Source organism: Prionailurus bengalensis, chromosome E1, assembly GCF_016509475.1.
Source record: "Prionailurus bengalensis isolate Pbe53 chromosome E1, Fcat_Pben_1.1_paternal_pri, whole genome shotgun sequence".
NCBI classification, from domain to species: domain Eukaryota; kingdom Metazoa; phylum Chordata; class Mammalia; order Carnivora; family Felidae; genus Prionailurus; species Prionailurus bengalensis.
The window spans coordinates 38,885,753-38,907,894 of record NC_057347.1 but is presented as its reverse complement, the minus strand read 5'-3'; the positions used below and the strand labels follow the sequence as shown (position 1 = coordinate 38,907,894).

The window sequence follows — 22,142 nt, the reverse complement described above, 5'->3', positions numbered from 1 at the left end:
GTGAAGCTGAGGGTCATTCACACAAAATCTATTTGAGGGCTATTTAAAGTCACAGGAGGAACAATTAAATCAATAAATAGGTAGTTTATTAATCATATTAATAACAATGATGGGTCAAATAATCAGGGATTCAGCCAATCTGTTAAGTATGGATGAAAATGAAAGGAGGCCTTTCCCCCCTCCCTCTCACATGTTTTCATATCTAAAATTATGTGAAAGTGATTCATACACACACCCATAATGAATCAGTATGGGAAATAATTTCAAGACCTTTCCTAGTGATGAAAAGTGCAAGGTAAGCTCATTAACTCTTGGTGGTGATTATGTCAGCTGACCACAGTAAGCAGAGAATGTCTGGTTCAGTTTTTACACCCCAAGTCAAAGTTCAAGAAAGCCAGCTAAGATTTCAATGCAAAAAGCAGGAAAGGGAAAAAAAAAAAACCAATAAAAAGAGACACGCATAGTCTGTCTACTCTGCCCCCACCTTTTCTTCCATACCTCAGTCTGAGACTGCCATGCAACACAGGTAGAAAGAAGCTTAAGAGATAGAAGGAGAGGACAAGGCCAGAGCATCTCCTGGGTCCCCTGAAATCAGGTAGGTGGCAAACATTGATGACCAAATCTATCAGAATCACCCAGGTGAGCATGGCTAATGAACTGTGGTATTCAAAACAGCAGGAGGGGAGGAGGGAAAACCCCTCCAGCTACCAGATGCTTCCGCCCAAGTCAGTGCATCTACCTTCTCAGAGGTCCTAGTCAAACCACTACACTCACTGGAGGCAACGGATTTTCTCCCCTCTCTATGCCACCACTTGAGGCGGCGTTCCAGACAAGAGTACACAGTTTTCAGGTTTTTGTTTTTGTTTTTAGCAAGGTTTAATTAAACTGCACGGCATCCAGAAGAAAGAAATGTACCAAAGAATCCAACCTGAGACCAGACTATACATTGTGGGGAGGGAGGGGGCAAAATCACTGCTAACTGGGTGAGGGAGCACTGTAATTGGAGTAGAACTCCAAAATAAGTCATACAATAAATTATTTTTTAAAAAGAAAATAAACTGACCCACACGCAAAGATGGACAGACACACACACTCACGCACGCCACACATGTCACTCTAGTCTTTTATTCAGTGTTGACTATGACTTTCACACTGGTCCCCGTGGGAAAGGACAAAGGTTAGACATGAGAAAAGAAGGCTTGGCCCCTCTGCCACCAGTGGAATGAGATTTAAGACAATTAGAGGAAACCCACTAAGCTGTTAGAAACAAGAGTAGAAAGAAGGAAACAGCAGTTATCAAGGAAGATTTTAATTGCTTCAAAGGGAGAGAGGAAGAAAGCAGAGAACTCTAACACAAGTAAAGGCACAATGACCGTGGAGTTGAATGGAACCAAATCCTTCCTTCAGTTAAAGTTATCCTTCTTTTTGTATGTATCTTGAAGGTGGCTGTAATTTTGTTACATTTTGCTTTTAAGAGATGAGTCTTGAAGGCAGACTTGTAATGCCTTCCATTCCCTAAATCAGGGTGTCTTACAGAAAGCCACCTTGACCACATGGCCAGGGACTGAGATTCAGTAGGGAAAGAAAGGCTACAACTGGAATGTGAAGAATTGGATTTGCAGTTGATCGTAGGTTGGGTTTCCAGAAGGACAGACAGCTCAGTGTAGTGCCATCAAAGGGCCTCAGATGCCCTGTACTCCACCCCCAGAGCTTTGCGGAAGGGAAGGACCCTGGAGTCACATTTCTCCCCCACTCCCATAAGCACTCAGCCTACAGATTATTTCAAGTGATCAGGAGAATTAAAACACACCCCAACCCTGAGTTGCTCTGTAGCAAGTCTATTTACAATTTTTTCTCACCTCTCCCTGGAGGTAAATCTGGGCTTCAAGTTGGGAAGCTGTCGGGGGAGGGAAGCCCCCAGTGCAATGGCCAGCGGCTAGTCTCCTTGCGTTTGCCAGTTAGGAGTGCTGGGATGCATTTCTGGAGACAGCAGCCTCACATCCATCAGGTGGGGTAGCCCTAAACCCACACTCTGGGAGCCCAGGCTGTGAGGATGATAGGGTTCTGCAGCTGGAGGAAATCCCCACAACAGAAAAAAACCATACCCGGAATATCAAAGTGATTCGATCCAGGTCTGGTGACCAAAAAAGAGGGAAGAGGGGCATCTAGCTCATTTAAAAACCTGGAAGCCACTGCTCTGCTTCCCAGAAAGGGTGGAAAGAAACAATTAAGTTTTTCCCACTAGAGAAAAACATCATAAAACCAAACCCGCACAAGGGCTTTTAACACCGATTCCTGATGCTTAGTTAGGCAATGTCTCTTCCTTCTGGGAGGGAATAAGGGGGTTAATGGGACTGGGCAATAGTCTCAACATGAGACCACCCAATCTTCCACTGAAGAGACAAAATTCCCACAAGCAGATAAAAAGAGCAGTTTAAAAGGTGAGAAGTTTTAGTGCTCTTGCAGCCAGCCCACCTTAAATCTATTTTACAAGCTTTTTACAACATATAAAATAGATCAATAACTATGAGGATCACATTCCCATTCTTCAATAGTAAATATACATGACAATAAATCTGTTATTAACAGAGGGACCAAATAACGTATAAGGCAAAAGACATTTAAATAGGTACTGTGCCATCAACATGCTCTCAAGAAGAAAATCCCTCTGATTAGATCTAGGCCCAGGCCTTTTTTCATGAGGCCAAGAAAATGAGAATACAATCAATACCCATGTGACACAGCCCAAATGCTGGGGAATATGAGGGACAGCAGGTCACAGAGGAGGAAGATTATCAGCCCCAATGAAAAGCTGGGGTTTGGCTTTTACTTGTGATACTCATTTTGATGCTCTATGTTTGAGTAAAGGAGGGAAAAAAAAGATATACTTTGATAACATTGTACAAAAGGCATCAACTCCCATTTCAAAAACAAATGGGAAGACTTCACAGTCCAAGTTCAGTAACTGGTCAGCATCTCCCTGGAACTCTGCTGCAGAATTAACTCTTGTAACTCTTTTTCCCTCCACTAGTGCCCTGTCTCAGCTATCCTGGCTTCAGGATGCTAGGGATATACTGCTGGGAGGTAACTGCTAACAGATTTGAAAATAAAAACAATAAAGAGAATGATTAGAAAAGTTTGGTGACAGACCTCACCATGGTTTGTCCCAAGGGCCAATGTAGTCCAGGGGATGGCAGAGGATAGCAGACCCCATACAAATAACCCAAGTTGAGAGCTCTCCCATCTAGCACTGGGAATCCCAGACTTGGGTTTCACTGGGCACCAGGCACAGATCCTTAGTCTGTGATCTAACAGATTAGAGAGGTCCCTAAGGCAGGTTAAGCCTGTTGATGTACCTGGTGATCATTTTTAATTGACTCTCCCCATCCATTTCAAGGAATAGCCCTGGCTCTCCTGCTCTAACTCCAAGCTTTGAGCAGTCTCTGCACTTGGCAAGAGCTGTAGCAAACCAAACCAACCCATGTGTAGAACCCAGGAGCCCCATCCTGCTGCTGGAGAATGGTGAAGTCCCTGTCGCACCATCCAAGCTCAGTTCCTACCTAGATTGGGACCCATTTCCTCTGTCCCCTTTAACCAGGACTGGAAGACAAAGAAACATATTGCTGACTGCCAAGGAAGATCAATTGGACTGAAGCACACCTCACCAAAGTCTTTGTGCTTCTTGGCACAGAGGAATCTTTGACTATCCCCATAAGCTTCCTCACCCTTCTCTATTTGGTTGTATAACCCCTTCAGTCTTGGGAAGGCAAGAGTGGTGGAGAAAGGAACAGAAAGAACATACTCAGCCAGATGGGCTGTGAACTTTGGAATAAGTTGGCCTTAAAGTCCTTCGAAGTCCACAGAGCTGATCCCTTCCATGAGGTGCTTCACCCTTCCCTTGTCATCCTGGAGCACCCATGAGGGGCTGAAGTTTCTGAGCAGGACTAAAAGGGCCAGGTGTCAAGGCCAAGGCCTTATCTTCCCATCTCCCATTGCAGGTTTTTGGAGTAGGTGAATCTGTAATGAACGAAAAAATGGGACTTTTCTCTTGAGGGAGTGGGCAGTGCAGAGAGGAAAAACATCCCTCAGCCTCAGCACCCTGAGGAAATGGGCAGGGATTCCCAGAGGATGCAAATGGCTCCTGGTCCCTTTGCTGCACAGAAACTGACTAGCTCTAAAAGGATCCCCAGTTTATTTCACCCTCTCTTCTTATTAGATGTTTAGTTCAACTGATTAGTATTTAGTATTTGTAATATCCAACTTCTCCCTGGGGTGGTGGCATGGGGTGGGGTGAAAACAAAACCAAAATACCCCTAAAAAGAAAGCAGAACCGTTTCTTTGCCCTTTTTTCAAACATGACCTTTAAAACAGATCACTTTTCTGCAAATTCCTTTCCTGTTTCACTAAAAATGCCCACCCCCCAGAAGTCCTGGCCATGCCAGCCTCCTGAATGATGAAATAGAATATACTCGCCAAGCTTCTCCCACTGTGGGTAGGAGAAGGTAGGAGTACCATTCTCCACCCTGCTCCAACAATGAGTTCATTCATCACAACAAGGCACCTTTCCCCAAAAGGAAAGCAGGAGACATGGAAGCTTTTTCCTCATCTGGCTAGCAGGGCTTGCAAGAGGAGGGATGGATGCAGGGTTTGAGACCCTCCTGTCAATATAAAGAGTCCAATCACCGAGTCTAGAGACGAGATGCATAGATGGAGGTGAGTGGGGAGGACGCTTGGTGTCTAGAGGTGGGTTGCACTGGAGAAACACGTCAGGAGCTCTCATGCAGGTTTCAGGGGAATGGAAAGGACCATCTGAGCACAGGAGAGGGTCCATCCTTATCCTGAGGAACAGGACCAAGCCAGGCTTCACCTGAGAATGGGTGGCAGAGGTGGGGCTCCACGGGCAGCTGAAAAATATAAAAATGAAAACCACATACAGAAGGTCAACCAGCAGACCCTGAATAACCCAAACATTCCTGAAATAAGAGACAGGCTCTTAAAGCTAACCTTTAAAATTTAGGGATTGGTTTTGTTGTTATCTTTGTTTTCTTAAGAAAACACTGATGAGGAGGAGCAAATTTTAACCTAAGAAAAACACACCAATTCTACATTCAATGGAATTATGGAAAAACTTTCATGGCTGCTCTTCTCACCTCGGTTTGTTTTGCTGGGATATATTCTTTGAAAGTGTTTATATTCTTCTGGAGCAGGAAAGTCTTCTACTGGATGGAAAGAATACTTTGACTCAAAATCATCTGGGAAAAGAACAAAAAATTAATTCCTATCACTCTTTCATGTGCTCCCACATACTCTGTACCACTTCTGACCCTCCCCTTGCTAATTTCCCATGCATTCTGATGGACGATGAGGGGCCCGCCTGGCCCACTAAACCAAGGTTCTGGAGGCCAGCAAGAGCATCTTTCTAGGCACCTCATATGCAAAGGCTGTGCTTAAAGGCTCTTTTCTAATGAAAAGAATCTTTCTTTTTTTTTTCAACGTTTATTTTTATTTTTGGGACAGAGAGAGACAGAGCATGAACTGGGGAGGGGCAGAGAGAGAGGGAGACACAGAATCGGAAACAGGCTCCAGGCTCCGAGCCATCAGCCCAGAGCCCGACGCGGGGCTCGAACTCACAGACCGCGAGATCGTGACCTGGCTGAAGTCGGACGCTTAACCGACTGCGCCACCCAGGCGCCCCTGAAAAGAATCTTTCTAATGAAAGGCTCTTTCTAATGAAAAGGAATCAATCTTTGAATTGGTTCTTCAAATCTTTCCACCAAAAACCACACACTTAACATGAAAGGAGCCCAGCTGTTTGCATGGGAAGAGAAAGAAATACAGTTCTGTTTCAGTCATCTTAGAGACTGTCACCATGGGAAACCAACTGAACTGAATCTACAGATTGGTAGACATTAGCCTAAAACGGGAATTTTTCTCACGAGCTACTGAGAGATCTGACCAGGTAATTCCCCTCTGGTCCAAATTACACTCATTTAAATTCTACGACACAGTTGGGAGAGCCCTCTCATGGCCCCCACTCCCACTTTCCATGGCCCTTCTACAAGGCGGCTCAAATTTTCTATGGGCGTGACTCACTCACATTCCAAAAACCCTGGTCCACCTATTAGGAACAGACTAGAGCGGGAGCGGGTAAGAGTTAACCATTAAAGAATGTAGAGTGTTAGGGTCGAATGGGGCTGTATAGATCTTTCCAGGGGTCCTCAACAGAGGGTCTGAAAAAACCCTATGGACAACCTTTGCTTGGGGCTCCATTCTAAATCTAATGAATTAGAACCTCTTAGGTGGGGCCTAAGACTCATTTTTAACCTTGAAAAGTTAAATATGATACACTCCTGATCTCAACCCCCTCATTTCATAGATGAGGGAAGCGGGGCCCAGAGAAATGAAATGGCTTCCTCAAAGTAACACAGCTAGGCAGTGGCTTTGTATTATTAGATTAATGTGGTGTACAGTGGTGTGTTTTGTTTGTTTTCTAAAGGTCCAGAAAGGCCCTCTCCTTCCTAGGAAGATACATAATTCCTGCCTGAATAATCCTGAAGAGGATAAAGTCTCTGACCTAAAAGTTAATCACAAATGATCCTTGGGGAGCAAGAGAGTGGCTTTGGAGTTATTAACACAACACCTACTGATTTTACTTCAATCTCTTCCAAAGCAATCATGCCTAGAATTTGCAAAAGGAAAGGCATGTCAATTTGCAAAGGCCCAGAAATCCGAGAGGAAGTTAGGAGAAGAACTGCTGTCAACAAAGGGTACCCAGTGACCATTCCCATTCTAGAGTGGCCACTGGAATTAGTGAAGTCACCACAGGAACTGTGAGACTAAAACAGCTTGCTACTCACCCAAGAAAGATCGGACAGTGGTAATAGAATCTCTGTGGCCATTCCTCAGGGGTGGTGGAGGAGGAGGGGGTGGTCCAGCTGGCGTCCTTGAGGGAGGAGGTGGGGGCTTTCCTCGGCTCAGGGGTTCTGACCCATGCATTCGGTATGGTGGTGGGGGAGGGGGAGCATCCCTGGCACCATTTCGGATCATGGGTGGTGGGGGTAGAGGAGCTGCAATGAAAATCCAAAGCAGTTAGACTGCGATGCAGAGATGGTGAGGAGGAGGGGGGGGGAGGTTAAGAGACACACACTAAATGTCTTGGTGCCTTCCCAAAGAGCCAGGCTCTGTGAGCACCTGGGCAGCATATCAAGTATCATACTCACCCTCCTGTCACCCCTATTTAACAGCAGCAACATTCTATCAGATCCCAAAGTTCAGAATGAATGTGTGACCTTTTTCATTTCCTGTGACGAGTCAGCCAAGAACTCTGCCTATTCGTGTTCTTTTCCCTGCCTTTCCACGCCTTCCTCCACATTTCTAATTCAAAGATTTCTCGTATTTAGCCTGTTTTATTGCAAAAAGTTTCCCAAATGTCCTCCTTGCTTCTCATCTCTTATCATGCCAATCTATTCTGCATACCAACTCACTAATGTCCCCAAATACTTGCTCAAACTTTTCCAAGGACTTTGCATTTCCTGTATCATGAAGTTTCAAATCCTTAGCTTCAACCCCAGCTGAGTCTCATCCCATCTTCTTCCTTTCTTACACAGTAACTTAGCACAGCAGTCAGCCTGATCTCACCATCTCCTCTTCCTTGCTTGATTCCTAAGGCTGGGTTGGGTGCCCCTCTTCCACATTCACACTGTTGCCTCTGTACCTCTCTACTACACTACTATATTGTATTATAGTTGTTCATTTTATGTGCCTCTTCCCCAGGACACTAAGTCAGAGCAGTTGTCCATTCATCTGAGTTCCCAAGCTCAGCCAAATGTACATACAGCACACAGTTAGGTAGGCAATCAACATTTGCTGACTAAACCAAACTACATACGCTTTGCTCTTGTGACTGGCCCAAAAGACTCGGAAATACCATCCCTCTTCCCTTACTGCCAAACCCTACCTCTCCTTTAAGGTTCAACTCAAGCCCTATCTTCTACAGGCTTTCCCAAAGCAATGCACTCTATTCTAATCCCCTCTTCTTTGTTCTCCCACAGCATTTATAGGCTCTGTCATTTATTCTAACACTTAGTAGTACATACTAAAATGAGTGATTCTCAAAATATGTGTAGTGTGTTCATCTGCAGAAGTTACATATCTCCAATGATAATCTAATTGCTCAAAAAATTGGGAATGCCTCTTTGGGAATTGCCTCCAAACCCAGTTTCTAATCAGACACATCCATAAATATTATATGATGTTCATATCTCATTTCTGAGGTCGTACCACTACCAATAAAAATATTCATACTTACGTCTTTTCAAAAATCAAATTCACTCTTAAAAGACAAAAATGTGCCACTAAGTAGAACATAAAAAACACGTCTGAAGACATGTCAACATCACTGGAATAGGTTCTAAGGTGTTTATGTTATATTATTCTATTCTTTTCATTAACTAGCAAAAATAGTAGCTACCATTTATTTCATTTCCATTATATTCCAGGCACTGTCCTGAGCACTTTATATGCATTAAATCTTTAAAAACTCTTCAGTCTCTCCTGCAAATTATGTGGTATTATCCCCATTTCACAAATGAGGAAACTGGGACTCAGCCTGTTTGTCTGAGGCCATAGATCTAACAGACTCAGCACACATCTGCTCTTTCCACTGTGCCCACTCTGCTTTTCATAACTACCACCAAGTACTATGTATTTTATCTCCCCCCAAAATTTGTAACCCACTGAGATGGAAGTGTGTCTTTTGGCACCAATGCCATATCCAATAAATAGCTGTTACCTAAATAATACATGGAGAGACAACTCAGCTTAACACTAGTTTAGTGAGAAAGAGTGTATCTTTTTTTTTTTTTTTTAAGTAAACTCTATGCCCAATGTGGGGCTTGAACTCATGACCCTTGGAGTCACATGCTCTACTGAGTGAGCCAGCTAGGTACCCCAAGAGTGTATCTTCAATTTATTCCTTCTAAATTACTGTCAGAATTTCTGTAGAGTGACCACAGCTAAGCATAAAACAGTAATGGGATGATGTATGTAGACAAAGGGTCCAGCACTGTAGGCCCAGTAAATGTTGGTTTGCAATTCTCCTAAAATACGCTCTGAATGTCTCCCTCTTTTCAAGGTTTAAGTATGACAGGGGCTATTAGAGGCAATAATAAAAGAGAAATCTCCTTAATAGCACCTAGCAGCAGATCTCTGAACCTTATCTGCATTTCAAATCTGCCCAAACCAAAGCCCTTTCAGGTCACCCTCAAAATATTTCTCTAAAACCCAGATTTCTCAGGGCCCTAAGAGTCTGTTTCTACTCTAGGGCAGTGCCAGGAAGTGTAAGACAGGCAACATTAGCCAGGCTCAAAAGGACACCAGCTAGACACTGGGCAGGTGGCAGTGATTATAGCCAACCCAGACTGGCCAAATAGAGCAGGACCAAGAGCAGCCTGCTTGCTCCTTTGGCACCCTCCCTGAGGGACCAGGCATCCCAACCAGGTTCTGCCATCTCCAATAAGTTTCTGGGCTCTTTGTCATATCCAATTTTAAGACTGTTTCAAGTGACAGAGCTGGGACCCAAGGACCCTAAGAAAGAAGTAGTTTGTAAAAGAAACCCTGCGGTGGGAGATCACCATTTTGTAGACCAAGATAAACCTAATTTTGAGGGAAGGGTAGTATTGATTCTTAAAAGAAAAAAAAAATCCCTTAAAAATAGTATTTTACTCTGCAAAGAAAAAATTCAGAAACTCTACAGACCAACACGTGGCAATTTTTGATCCTTGAGCACTCTGGGAAGACAAAAGACTCCATGCTTTTTTAAATGTAAATAATTCATATAGAAACAAAACTACATTATCATATAATACTGTCATAATATGATTGAGTAATAGAGATATACCCATGAACTACCTGGAAATCCTTGCGGAAAACCACTAACAGTTATCAGCATACTACTGTTTACAAAGCACTTTCATACATACTTTTATTTACAACCACCTCTGAAGGTACTGTGAACACAAGAGGAAACAAACCCAGAGAATCAGAGCGATCTGCCCAATGTCACACAACAAAGAGAGCCAATACTGACATGATCTCTGATTAAGATACCTCAATTTTTTCTCAGTATTATCACTCTAAGAACTGTTGCTCTGGTTACTGACATGCAGAAGAATGAAACTGGACCACTTTCTTTCACCACACACAAAAATAAATTCAAAATGGATGAAAGACCTAAATGTGAGACAGGAAACCATCAAAATCCTAGAGAAGAACATAGGCAGCAACCTCTTTGACCTTGGCTGGAGCAACTTTTTCCTAGACAAGTTGCCGGGGGCAAGGTAAACAAAAGCAAAAATGAACTACTGGGACCTCATCAAGATAAAAAGCTTCTGCAGAGAGAAGGAACAATAAACAAAACTAAAAGGCAGCCTATGGAATGGGAGAAGGTATTTACAAATGACATATCTGATAAAGGGTTATAATCCAAAATAGTGTTGAAAAATAAACTATCCAAAATAAGTGTTGAACTTAAACTCAACACGCAAAAAACAATCCAGTTAAGATACAGGCAGAAGACATGAATACACATTTTTCCAAAGAAGACATTCAGATGGCTAACAGTCACATGAAAAGAGAGTCAACATCACTCATCATCAGGGAAATACAAATCAAAAACACAATGATACTACCTCACACCTGTCAGAATAGCTAAAATTAACACCAAAGGAAACAACATATGTTGGCGAGGATGCAGAAAAAGGGGAACCCTCTTACACTGTTGGTGGCACTGCAAACTGGTGCAGCCACTCTGAAAAAAAGTGTGGAGTTTCCCCCAAAAGTTAAAAATTGAATTACCCTATAAAAATCACACTACTAGGTATTTGCCCAAGGAATACAAATTCAAAGAGGGATACATGCACCCAATGTTTACAGCAGCATTATTCACTATAGCCAAGATATGGAAGCAGCCCAAGTGTCCAGCAACTGATGAATGGAGAAGATGTGTGTACACACACACACACACACACACACAGACGCGCACATGCACACAGGAATATTACTCAGCCATCAAAAGGAACGAAATCTTGACATTTGCAACAATGTGGCTGGAGCTAGAGTGTATTATGTTAAACCAAATAAGTCATTCAGAGAAAGACAAATAACGTATGATTTCACTCATGTGAAACAACACAGATGAACATATGGGAAGGGGGGGAAGAGGGAAACAAAACATAACAGACTTTTTAAATTATTCTTTTTTATTAAAAACTTTTTAAAATGTTTTCTTTATTTTTGAGAGAGAGACACAGAGCATGAGCTGGGGAAGACACAGAGAGAAGAAGACACAGAATCCGAAGCAGGCTCCAGGCTCTGACTGTCCACACACAGCCCAATGCAGGGCTCAAACCCACAAACTGTAAGATGATCATGACCTGCGCTGAATTTGGATGCTTAACCAACTGAGCCACCCAGGCACCCTCCTAACGGACTCTTAATGATAGAGAACACACTGAGGGTTGATAGAGGAAGGTGGGTGGGGGATGGGCTAAATGGGTGTTAAGCACTTGATGTTATATGTCAGTGACCAATCACTAAATTCTACTCCTGAAACCAATATTACACTATTAATTAACTTGAATTTATTTAATTTATTTATGGGGGGGCGCAAGTGAGCAAGGAGCAGAGAGAAGGGGGAGGGAGGGAGGGGGAGAGGGAGAGGGAGAGGGAGAGGGGGAGAGAGAGAGAGAGAGAGAGAAGTGGGGCTCACCTGAAGTGGGGCTCAAGCTCACCTGGAGCAGGGCTGGAACTTACAAACTGCAAGATCATGACCTGAGCCAACTGAACCACCTAGACACCCCTATTTATTTTTTATATGAAAGTTTTTTTTTAATGTTTGTTTACTTTTGAGAGAGAGGAGAGAGAGTGCAAGAGTGAGCGGGGGAGGGGCAGAGAAAGGGAAACAGAATCCGAAGCAGGCTCCAGGCTCTGAGCTGTCAGCACAGAGCCCAATGCAGGGCTCAAACCCATGAACCACGGGACCATGACCTGAGCAGAAGTTGGATACTTAACTAACTGAGCCACCCAGGCACCTCCCCCAATTTATTTTTTAGATGTTTATTTATTTGCCCCACATCAGGCTCTGCTCTGACAGTGGGGAGCCTGCTTCGGATTCTCTCTCTCTCTCTCTCTCTCTCTCTCTCTCTGCCCCTCTCCCACTCATGTTCCCTCCCTCTCTCTCAAAATAAACAAATAAATTAAAATTTGAAAGGGGAAAAAAAAAAAGGAAAGCTTGCTGAGGCCTCCACCAGGCCTCAAAGTTGGTGATAGCTAAGTGACAGAAGAATAAGGCTCATAACTTCACATTCTTCTAAAGAAACCCCAAAGAAAGAACTGAGAAGTGGGAAGCAAGAAGTACAGAGATTTAAAACTATTCAGTTCAGGGCACATGGCTGCCTCACGTCAGTAGAGCATGTGACTCTTGATCTCGGGGTAGTGAGTTCACGCCCCACTTTAGGCATACAGCCTAGTTAAAATAAATTAAATTGAATCAAATTGAGAAATAAATTAAAATTACTCAGTTCAACCCACAGAAATTACATTTTTTCCCCACTTCTATTTCTGGATGGAGTTAGGTAGATATGGGCTCTACTTAAAGAGTTTTTTTTTAAGTCCCTAAGTTAAAAAGACTTTTTAAACCTAAATTTTGTAGAAACAAAGGCCACCTTAGGAATAGGATTCTTATGGCTAAAACCAAGGAGACATGGAATCAGGAACGTACCAGGTACTATATGCCAGCTTAGACTGGACTGCCAGCTCCTAGAGTACAAATCTCTATGTACTCACCAACCAGCAGCACAGGTTATACGGCCTCTGGATCACTTAATTTCTTCATCAATGATCTATATCAGCAAGGACTGATTGTTTAAAAGCTCAAAAGCCGGGGCAACTGGGTGGCTCAGTCAGCTGAGTGTCCAACTCTTGATTTTGGCTCAAGTCATACCAGGGTCGTGAGATCGAGCCCCAAGTTGGGCTCTATGATGGAAGTGGAGTCTGCTTCAGATTCTCTCTCTCCCTGCCCCTCTCCCTGGCTCATGCACTCTCTAAAAAAAATAATAATAAAATAAAAGCTCAAAAGCCATTTGTGGAGGGTGTGGCTCAAAGTCCAATGATACAAGAGGACATGGGAGCCAAAATTCCTGGGTCTAGGAAGGCACCAGAGAGCTTCATGATCTACCTCACTCTACTTTCAGTCATGCTATTTTGTAAAAAGATTACACAACCTCTTCTACCTTTTCGAGAGCTCCTTAGTCTCCTGCTCACCCAATTTAGGCCGAAGGTCCACTGTTACAATCAGTCCCTGACCTAAACCCTTAGCTTCCTTGACCCACTCTCCCTTAGTATCACACGTGCCTAAAAAAGCTAACCCTGGTTAAATACCATGCTGCCCCACTCAGCACCTGCAAATGCACAGCTCGACACACACTGCGCTAAATCTCACTTTGAGTGTATGGCTCCTAACCCTGAGTGGGCCTTTCATGTTGCTGATTATCCCAGCACACCCCTAGACAGCCACTCATGCCCTCTCTCTCCTTCCCCCCACCCCTTGTTCACAGCAGATATCCCTGCTTTCCATTTCGCCAATTAGAAACAAACCAGAAGAAACTCTGCGCATGTTCCTATCATTACACCCACCTACCCACTTGCTTCTATGCCTATGCATTCTACCTTCCCTCTGGTTACCATGGAAGAACGGTGTTCTTATCTAAGGCCAATCTCCTACCTATGGATCAGATTCCATTCCTTTTAGCCTTCTTGAGGACATTACTCAAGCAATTTCCCCTGCTTCTACTGCACCATGGGGAGGAGGGGTCCGAACCTTCACTCTCACATCCTCCTCCAGCAACCATTCCATTTATCTGCACCCCACTCCCCTTGAAGCAAACTGAGATTTCTACATTGCTATCTCCAATTCCTTTCCTCCTATTCCAGATTTCCCAAACACATCCCAGTTAGACTTTTACCCTCATCCTCCACCATTCCACCGAAACTACTCTAAAGGGTATCATGTTGTTTGCGGGACCCCCAATGACTCCAAGTTGCTAACACCAATGTCATTCTGTTTTCAGCCCCGGACACAGCTGATGACTCCATCCTGGCATCCTTCCAGCATTCTCTTGGGTTTCTTTCTTCCTCACTAGAGGCTCTTTCTCAGCTTCCTCTGCTTGCTACTATATATCTCTGTGATATAGGAGGACCCCAGGCCTTAAGCCTCAACCTCTTCTCTACCTAGATCAGCTCCTCTGGTGAGCTCACCCAGCACGTGGTTTTCAATATCATTCAAATTTCTCTAGCCCAGATCTCTCCCCTGAACTTCAAAGTCTGACAGACATCCAAGAGAAAATAATGAATTGGTGTTTGGCTAACAGGGATCTCAAACTTGACTTGTCCAGAAGTGAACACCTGTCTTCTTCCCCCAAACCTGCTGTGATCCTACCTATCTGCCCAGTCTATTGCAACAGCCTCGGAAGGAGTCTCCTTTGCCAACTTTGTCCTCAGGCAGTCTGTTTTCAACACAGGAGTTTGTCATCCTTTTCAAAGCAAAAGCAACAGGGCACCTGGGTAGTTCAGTGGGTTAAGCATCCTGACTCTTGATTTTAGCTCAGGTCATGTTGTCAGTTTGTGAGTTTGAGCCCCACATCAGGCTTTGTGCTGACTGCACGGAGCCTCCTTGGGATTCTGTCTCCTTCTCTCTGCCCCTCCCTCGCTTTCTCTGTCTCTCTCAAAAATAAATAAACATTTTAAAAATTAAAAAATAATAATAAATAAAATCTGGAGCAATGCTTCTCCTTTGTTCCCATGGTTCCAGTGGCTCTGCATCTCTCCAAGTAAATCCCAGTCATGATAAACCCTTGCAGTATTCTCTCGAGGAAATCTAGCTTCCTGATCTCCATGTCCTGCCGCTCTTCCCCTTACTCATTCTAGTCCTGCCAAGATGGCCTCCCTGATGTCCCCAGTCTCAGGGCCTTTGCATTTGCTGTTCTCAATGCTTGCAATAGCTGTTCTCCCAGAAACTGCTTAGCTTATTGTCTTCAGGTCTTTGCCAGACTGTCACTTCATACCCCACTCCTGCAATAAAAATATCACCACCACCCTCCACCCCGTAGATCCTATTCCCCTCCTTCTCTGCTTTGTATTTCTCTTTTTTTTTTTTTTTTTTACTAATTTGCTTGACTGTCCAGAGAACAGGAATTTTGTCTTTTCTATCGATTGCTGTTTCCCTAACAACACAGTCCGACACATAAAAAGGAACTCAATAAACTTATTGAATGAGTAAGTGAATTCTTTTTCTCTTCAATTGCTGAAGGAGAGCTTTGGAGAAAAGGATGAGACAATTAACTCAATTCTCCATCTAATAGAAAAAAAAGGTGCTTCCAGGCACTTACCTGCTCCCCGACTGGGAGGGTCCCGGGCTGGGGGTGGTGGCCTATTACTCTGTAGCGAGGGAGAAGCTGAGGTGGGTGGAGGAGGCGCTAGGCCTCTGACAGGCCCCGGTGTCTTCCTATGCAAAGAATTGTGTCTCTGGGGCAGCTCAGGGGCTGACTCGTTAGTGGGACTGGAGGGTCCATTGGGGACCCCAGGAGGCTGGCGGTAAGGCGGAGGAGGAGGAGCCAGAGACTGGCCACTTGGTCCCGTTCTAATATTCACAGGGGAAGGAGGTGGTTTGACTGGGGGTGGAGCAGGAGGTCCCTCTCGACCAAGGTGCAGCCTTTGTCCAGGTGTGGGCGGCAAGGGTTTCTCTCTGTTGTAGGCTAGGGCTTTGTTGCTGTGCACAGGCAGAGGTGTAGGGGGAGCGTTGGCCCGCCGCCCCGGGGGTGGTGGAGGAGGGGCAGAGCTGCTGTGCTTCATGCCTGTACTGCTGGTGGTATTAGGCCTAGAGAGGTCCGGTAACGATGGTCTCTGCATCCGGGGCAGTTCTGGGAGTGAGGCTCGGCTGCTGTCTGTATCATCTTGAGGGCGCCCACTGGCTGTAGACACCGGTGGCCTTGGGGCAGCAGCTCGAGAACTGGGGACTTGTAGGGCTGGCTTACCAGCTAGGTTCTCTACAAATACAACATACATACATGCTGGTCAGTATATCCTTCACCCAGCCTCCTTAGTGTAACCTGCATGGTAGCAGGTAAATGCCTGTATAGTTCTGGGTTTTAATCTGGTTTCAGGTTCAGGGCCCACTAACAAATACTGCTGATACAAGATGAACACATTTTTATTTAATCCCTCAGCTTTGGCTTTATTCTACCCTGTAACCCCTCCCCTGCTCCCTTTTCTCCTTTCTCCCACCTCTACCACATGCCTTAACCCTAGATGGCCCACTTGGGACTAGTTAGAAATTAATGCACTTGGGAAATATCCTAATAAAGTACTGCTCAGATACCTGAACCATCCTTGGCTCCCACAGGTCGGAGCTTCGGCACTCCCCCTTGGAAGAGACCTCCCTTGGGCTGCAGGGCAACTGCTCCAGAGCCATAACCACCACTGCTTCCTTTGGGTTCTGGAAAGCATACCATTAGGGTTTTTACTTCACATGCTCCAAGCTGGTGACCAAGTCAATCCTGAGGAGAAACCCCTCCTCTATTTGGGCTTTAATTTGCAAACAAACCAATCTTGCTTTTGCCTTTGCATTTAAATTAAAAATAAAATTGCTAGGCCTCTCAGATCCACAGCTTCATGTGGAGATAAAATTCTACACTGTGATGAAAGAGAAAGAACAAAAGGAAAAAAGAAGCCAAACTTCCCTTATTTAGGAAAGGCAGAGGGAAAACCAGGATAAAGACAGGCTCAGAGGAGTGTCTCTCCAAGTCCCAGATGGTAAGGGGGCCAATGACTCAGGGACCCAGGTGTGAGCAACTCTCCAGAGGCCTATCTGAATGGACACCTGTAACAATTATAGAAATCATCGTTGGCTTCACCTTAGTGGTTTTTAGTAATACAGTGGTCTCCTCAGAGAACTGCCAAAGATATACCCTAACAAGCACTAGTTACAGTAGAAGAGAATCTTACCCCAGAGAACACTTCCCAAAGGTCAAAAAAGAAACTTCTAAGATATTCAAATGAACAGAGGCAAAGACGGCCAAAGAATATTCAAAGAAAACTCTCCTAAAGGACAAAACTCTCCCACTCAAGGCCCAACAATAAAAATGACAGGCCAGCCAAGTCTCCAGCTTGATCCTGGGACCCTGGTGGCTCACTAGGAAATGAAGCTTAGACTCACTCTCAAGGATGGGAGCACTCCGATCATTAACATTGGTCACCTTCTTCAGCTTGGTCCCTTTGCAGATATCCTGTAATAGGGCACCTCGACCCCGCTGCTCATCTCTACTCAGCTTGGGCGGCTCTGTGTTTGCCTGGAAGGAGAGGGGAAAATATAACTATTCATCCTAAATAGTTACCTTCACCACAAGGTTGGGATAAATACCTTAAGCCAAACTGGATTTCATTAATGCCCCTCTAACCTAATCAGACCCTGCGCCAAATATCATTACCAATGCACGTTTTCATTCTTCGCTTTCATTCTTCTTAGTCCTTTCCCTGTTGTGCCTTCTGCAAAGGGTGTGGTCTCCTTCCTGTTAAGAAGCTTCTGAAAGGAGGCCTACACTAACACCAAGTACCTGTGTGCTGGGCTTGTATGTTAGATGCTTTATACGTATCAAGGCAAACAATGAGTCCCTACTATGCCTCAAGTTAAGCATGCTACTTCTGTTAGTTCATTTAAATCTTGAAATATTTTTATGAAGTATTATTATCATTACTCATTTGGAAAGTGAATAGTTGAATAGTTCCCTGAGGCCATGCACCCAATACATAGGAAAGCAAAGATCCAAACCCAGACACTGACTCTAAAATGCCCATCTTATCTCAACTAACAGACCTTACTGCTTCCCTATTACTTCATCTTCTAAACAATGTTATAAAATAGACCATTTTATTCCTATTCCAAAAATGAGGAAGTAAAGGTGTAGAGAAGTTAATGTCACATGGTTAGTAAATGCAGAGCTGGTCTGATTGTGTAAAGCCCATGCCTTTCCCACTTTCCCTATGGGCTCTTCCAACAACATATTTCTTTTCTTTTCTTTTTTGAATTTTTTTTAATGTTTATTTATCTTTGAGAGAGAGAGACAGAGCATGAGTGGGGGAGGGGCAGAGAGCAAGGGGGAGACAGAATCCAAAGCAGGCTCCAGGCTCTGAGCTGTCAGCACAGAGCCTGATGCGGGGCTTGAACTCAAGAACCACGAGATCATGGCCTGAGCCAAAGTCAAGACGCTTAACCAACTGAGCCACTCAGGAGCCCCCCTATATATTTATTTTTGAGTTCTTCACCTTCCACCTACCTCTTAAATGCCATTTCAGAGCCCTATCCTCAGCCTCCATCTAAACCTCCCCAAGCAAGCTCATCCAGTCCCATGGTTTCAATACCACTGATAAGCCCTAGTATCTCTAATCTTTCTATCTCGTCACCACTTCTGGCCCTGAGCTTCATACCCATGTGTGCCAATGTCTCCAGGACATCTCCAAATGAATATCCCACACATACCTAAAATGAAACACATCATACATACCATGTTCCTTACAAAATTTTTAAATGTATAGCTTTTAAAAATAACCACACAATGGAATTTTTTGGAAATCATTAAAAAAAAGGATTCTAAAATCCATCTGGAAAATTAAGCAGAGGGAAAAAAAACTAAGAAAATGGGACTTGCGCCACCAAAAGCTAGAATCGACTACAAGGGGAGCACAGGGACAGACAGCTAGATAAATGGAACAAAACAGAAAGTCCATAAACAAACCTAGATCTATGTAAGAAATAATAAAAGTGTATTTCAGCAGTGCGGAAAGCACTGATTATTAAATATAAGCTACTGATAATAACTGGTTAATTTGGGGAAAAAATAATAAAGTTAAACCCTTACCTCACAGCTTCTTCTCAAACAAATTCTAGCTGAGTTATAAAATGTAAATGTAGGGGTGCCTGGGTGGCTTAATCAGTTAAGCGTCCAACTTCAGCTCTGGCAATGATCTCAAGGTTTATGAGTTCGAGCCCAATGCTGGGCTCTGTGCTGACAGCTCAGAGCCTGGAGCCTGCTTCAGATTCTGTTGTCTCCCTCTTCTCTCTGCCCCTCCCCCACCTGCACTGTCTTTTTCTCAAAAATAAACATTAAAAAAAATTTTTTTAATGTAAATGTAAAAAAAAAACTCACAGAAGTACTATATGGAAAAACACATAAAGGGAAGAATATGACAACTAAAACAGGGAAAGACCGAAAGACTTTTATTTACTTAGCAATATAATAAGCAGATGATATACTGGAAGAAAAAATCATCTGTAACACATACAGATAATGTCCTAAATCTATAGAGCATTAACATAAAGAGGACTTATAAATCAACAGGATAATAAGCAAAGGATATGAACTGCGTAAAAGAAATCAGAGAACCAGCATATACGAAAAAAATTCAACCACAAAAAAAATTTTTCAGGCTAAAACACAGTATCATCATTTACCAATGAAACTGGTAAAAGGTAAAATTCTAACAGGAGACTGCTAGCTGCAGAAGGCAGCATCCACTGCTCACTGTTGTACAGTGCCTGACACACTGAGGGTGCTCAAAAAAATGTGAAGAACAAGTAACTGTCTTATGGTGGTCATAACGATTCAGGGAAACAGGTACTCTTGTATCACCTGGAGTAAGACAGATTAGTATGATCTTTCTAGAAAGTAGTTTATGTATCAAACATCTTCAGAAAGTCTACCACAAGAATTCTATCTCCAGGAATTAACTTCAAGAAAACAAGTAGAGGGGCACCTGGTGGCTAGGTCGGTTAGGTGTCCCAACTCTCGATTTCAGCTCAGGTCATGATCCCACGGCTTCGTGGGTTCAAGCCCCATGCTGGGCTCTGCACTGACAGCATGGAACCTGCTTGGGGTTCTGTATCTCTCCCTCTCTCTGTCGCTCCCCTACTCATGCTGTGTGTGTGTGTGTGTGTGTGTGTGTGTGTGTGTGTGTCTCAAAATAAATGAAAACTTAAAAAAAAAAAACTAGAGAAGTATACAAACATGTTAATAATTGCAAAAAAGTTTATAATAGCAAAGAACTGAAAATAATCGAAAGTTCAATAAGGGAACACTGATGGCACAAGCATAGAAGGGAATGCCAGTTAAGTTCTTCAAGATGTGGCAGTAAATATCCTTACACAGCAGTAAATGTGTGACATAGTCAAGTAAAAAAGATTATAAAACAATACACTTAAGAGGATTTGGATTCATTTTCTCTTCTATAGAACAGGAAAAATAATAGAACCTATCTCATAGGGTAGTTTTGAAAATTAAATGAAATAACACTTTTTGGGGTGCCTGGGTGGGTGGCTCAGTTGGTTAAGCGCCCAACTTTGGCTCAGGTCATGATCTTGTGGTTGGTAGGTTGGTACGTTTGAGCCCCACATTGGGCTCTGTGCTGACAACTCATGAGCCTAGAGCCTGCTTCAGGCCCCCCCCCCCATCTCTATCCCCCCTCTCCTCAAAAAAATAAGCATTAAAAATTTTTTAAAAAAACATTTTTTAAGAGCTTATCACAGTGCCTGATGTATAAAAAGAACTCAATAAAAGCAGTAGCTAAATTTCAAGGTACATCTACATAGAACATCTGCAGGATATACACAGGTACTAACAAAAGTTAATTTGGGGTAATATTTCTCTATATTTACTTGAATTTTCTAGTTTTCCTATCATAAATATGTAAAACGTAAGATGCTAACAAAGGTTAATTATTGATAGTTTAACATTTTCTATTTTTATTGGCATTCTCTAATTTTTTCCACATTTTTAATACAATAAAAAAAATTTTTTTAATGATAGCACTAACCATTTAATGATGTGAGAAGTCATTCACGATGTATTAATGAGTAAGAGCAGATTAGAACTCAGTACGCATAGCAGTGTGGGGGAGGGGAAAAGAAAACAAAACAAATCAGTATGTATATACAGCACAGCCTCCTTCTTAAAAAAGTAGAAGATAAAAGGGAGGAAGGGAGGGGACGGATATACACAAAACTATTATGAATCACTGGACTAAGTATAATCCTTTATATTTATACTTTATACTTATCCATAGTTAATACATTTCTTTTTTAAATGTTTATTTATTTTGAGAGAGAGAAAGAGAGCAGGGAAGGGGCAGAGAGAGGGGGAGAAAAAGATTCCCAAGCAGGCTCCGTGATGTCAGCTAAAAGCCCAATGTGGGACTTGATCCCCTGACCCTACGATCATGACCTGAGCTGAAATCAATAGTCAGACGCTCAACCAACTGAGCCACCCAGGAGCCCCAATTTCTTTCTTTTAAAAATAAATCCTATGTCCACGATGGGGCTCAAACTCACAACCCCAAGATCAAGAGTCCCATGTTCTACCAAGTGAGCCAGCCAGGCATCCAAGCCATAGTTCATAAATTTCTTACTCATTACTTTTGTAAAGAGAAAATTATTAAAACATTACTAAACATATCCAAAATTGAGTTCATATCCTCCTCCACAAACCTGTTTCTCTTTGTCAACAACACCATCATTCAGTCCCCCAAACTAGAGTCATTCCAACTTCCTTCCTCTTCCTCAGTCTTACAACTGTTACCAACTCTTTAAGATTTTACTTTCTAGGGGTGCCTGGCTGGCTCAGTTTGTTAAGCATCCAACTCAATTTCTGCTCAGGTCATGATTTCACGGGTTAGTGAGTTCAAGCACCGCAACAGTCTACTTGGGATTCTCTCTCTCCTTCTCTCTCTCTGCCCCTCCTCCATGCACGTGCGCACTCGCGCTCTCTCTCACTCAAAATAAACAAACTTAAAAAAAAAAGATTTTACTTTCTAAATGTCTCTCATCTTCATTTCTTCCATCGTTGCTGCTTTAGTCCAAAACTCTCGATTTTCAACTGTAACAGCCTTCTGTCTCCAGTCTCAACCCCAACCTACTATCCACACTTTTCTAATGCACCCAATCAGTTGATTCCTGCTGCTAAAAATACACTACCTCCCTCTCACTGCCTGGAGAAAAACCCAAACCCTCTCAGCCTGTGCCTGCCTCCAGCTTCATTTCC

At 43.3% G+C, this 22,142-nt stretch overlaps 1 protein-coding gene across 5 annotated transcripts in view; it reads right to left on the bottom strand.

Annotated features, from left to right (window-relative positions):
• Positions 1-64: 64 nt before the first annotated feature.
• The window catches only part of WIPF2 (WAS/WASL interacting protein family member 2), a 49,528-nt gene continuing 27,450 nt past the window's right edge, over positions 65-22,142 (bottom strand). For 4 of the 5 annotated variants that reach the window (XM_043584364.1, XM_043584365.1, XM_043584366.1 and 1 more), the window contains 6 exons: positions 17,270-17,402; positions 16,433-16,549; positions 15,444-16,100; positions 6,858-7,067; positions 5,151-5,252; positions 65-4,904 (listed from right to left, as the gene is read on the bottom strand). In XM_043584364.1, the coding sequence (XP_043440299.1) occupies positions 4,864-4,904; positions 5,151-5,252; positions 6,858-7,067; positions 15,444-16,100; positions 16,433-16,549; positions 17,270-17,402 (1,260 nt within the window). In that variant the 3' untranslated portion in view covers positions 65-4,863. Of the gene's footprint in view, positions 4,905-5,150; positions 5,253-6,857; positions 7,068-15,443; positions 16,101-16,432; positions 16,550-17,269; positions 17,403-20,919; positions 21,191-22,142 lie in introns of those variants that run through there. The other variant, XM_043584368.1, reaches the window with a different exon arrangement.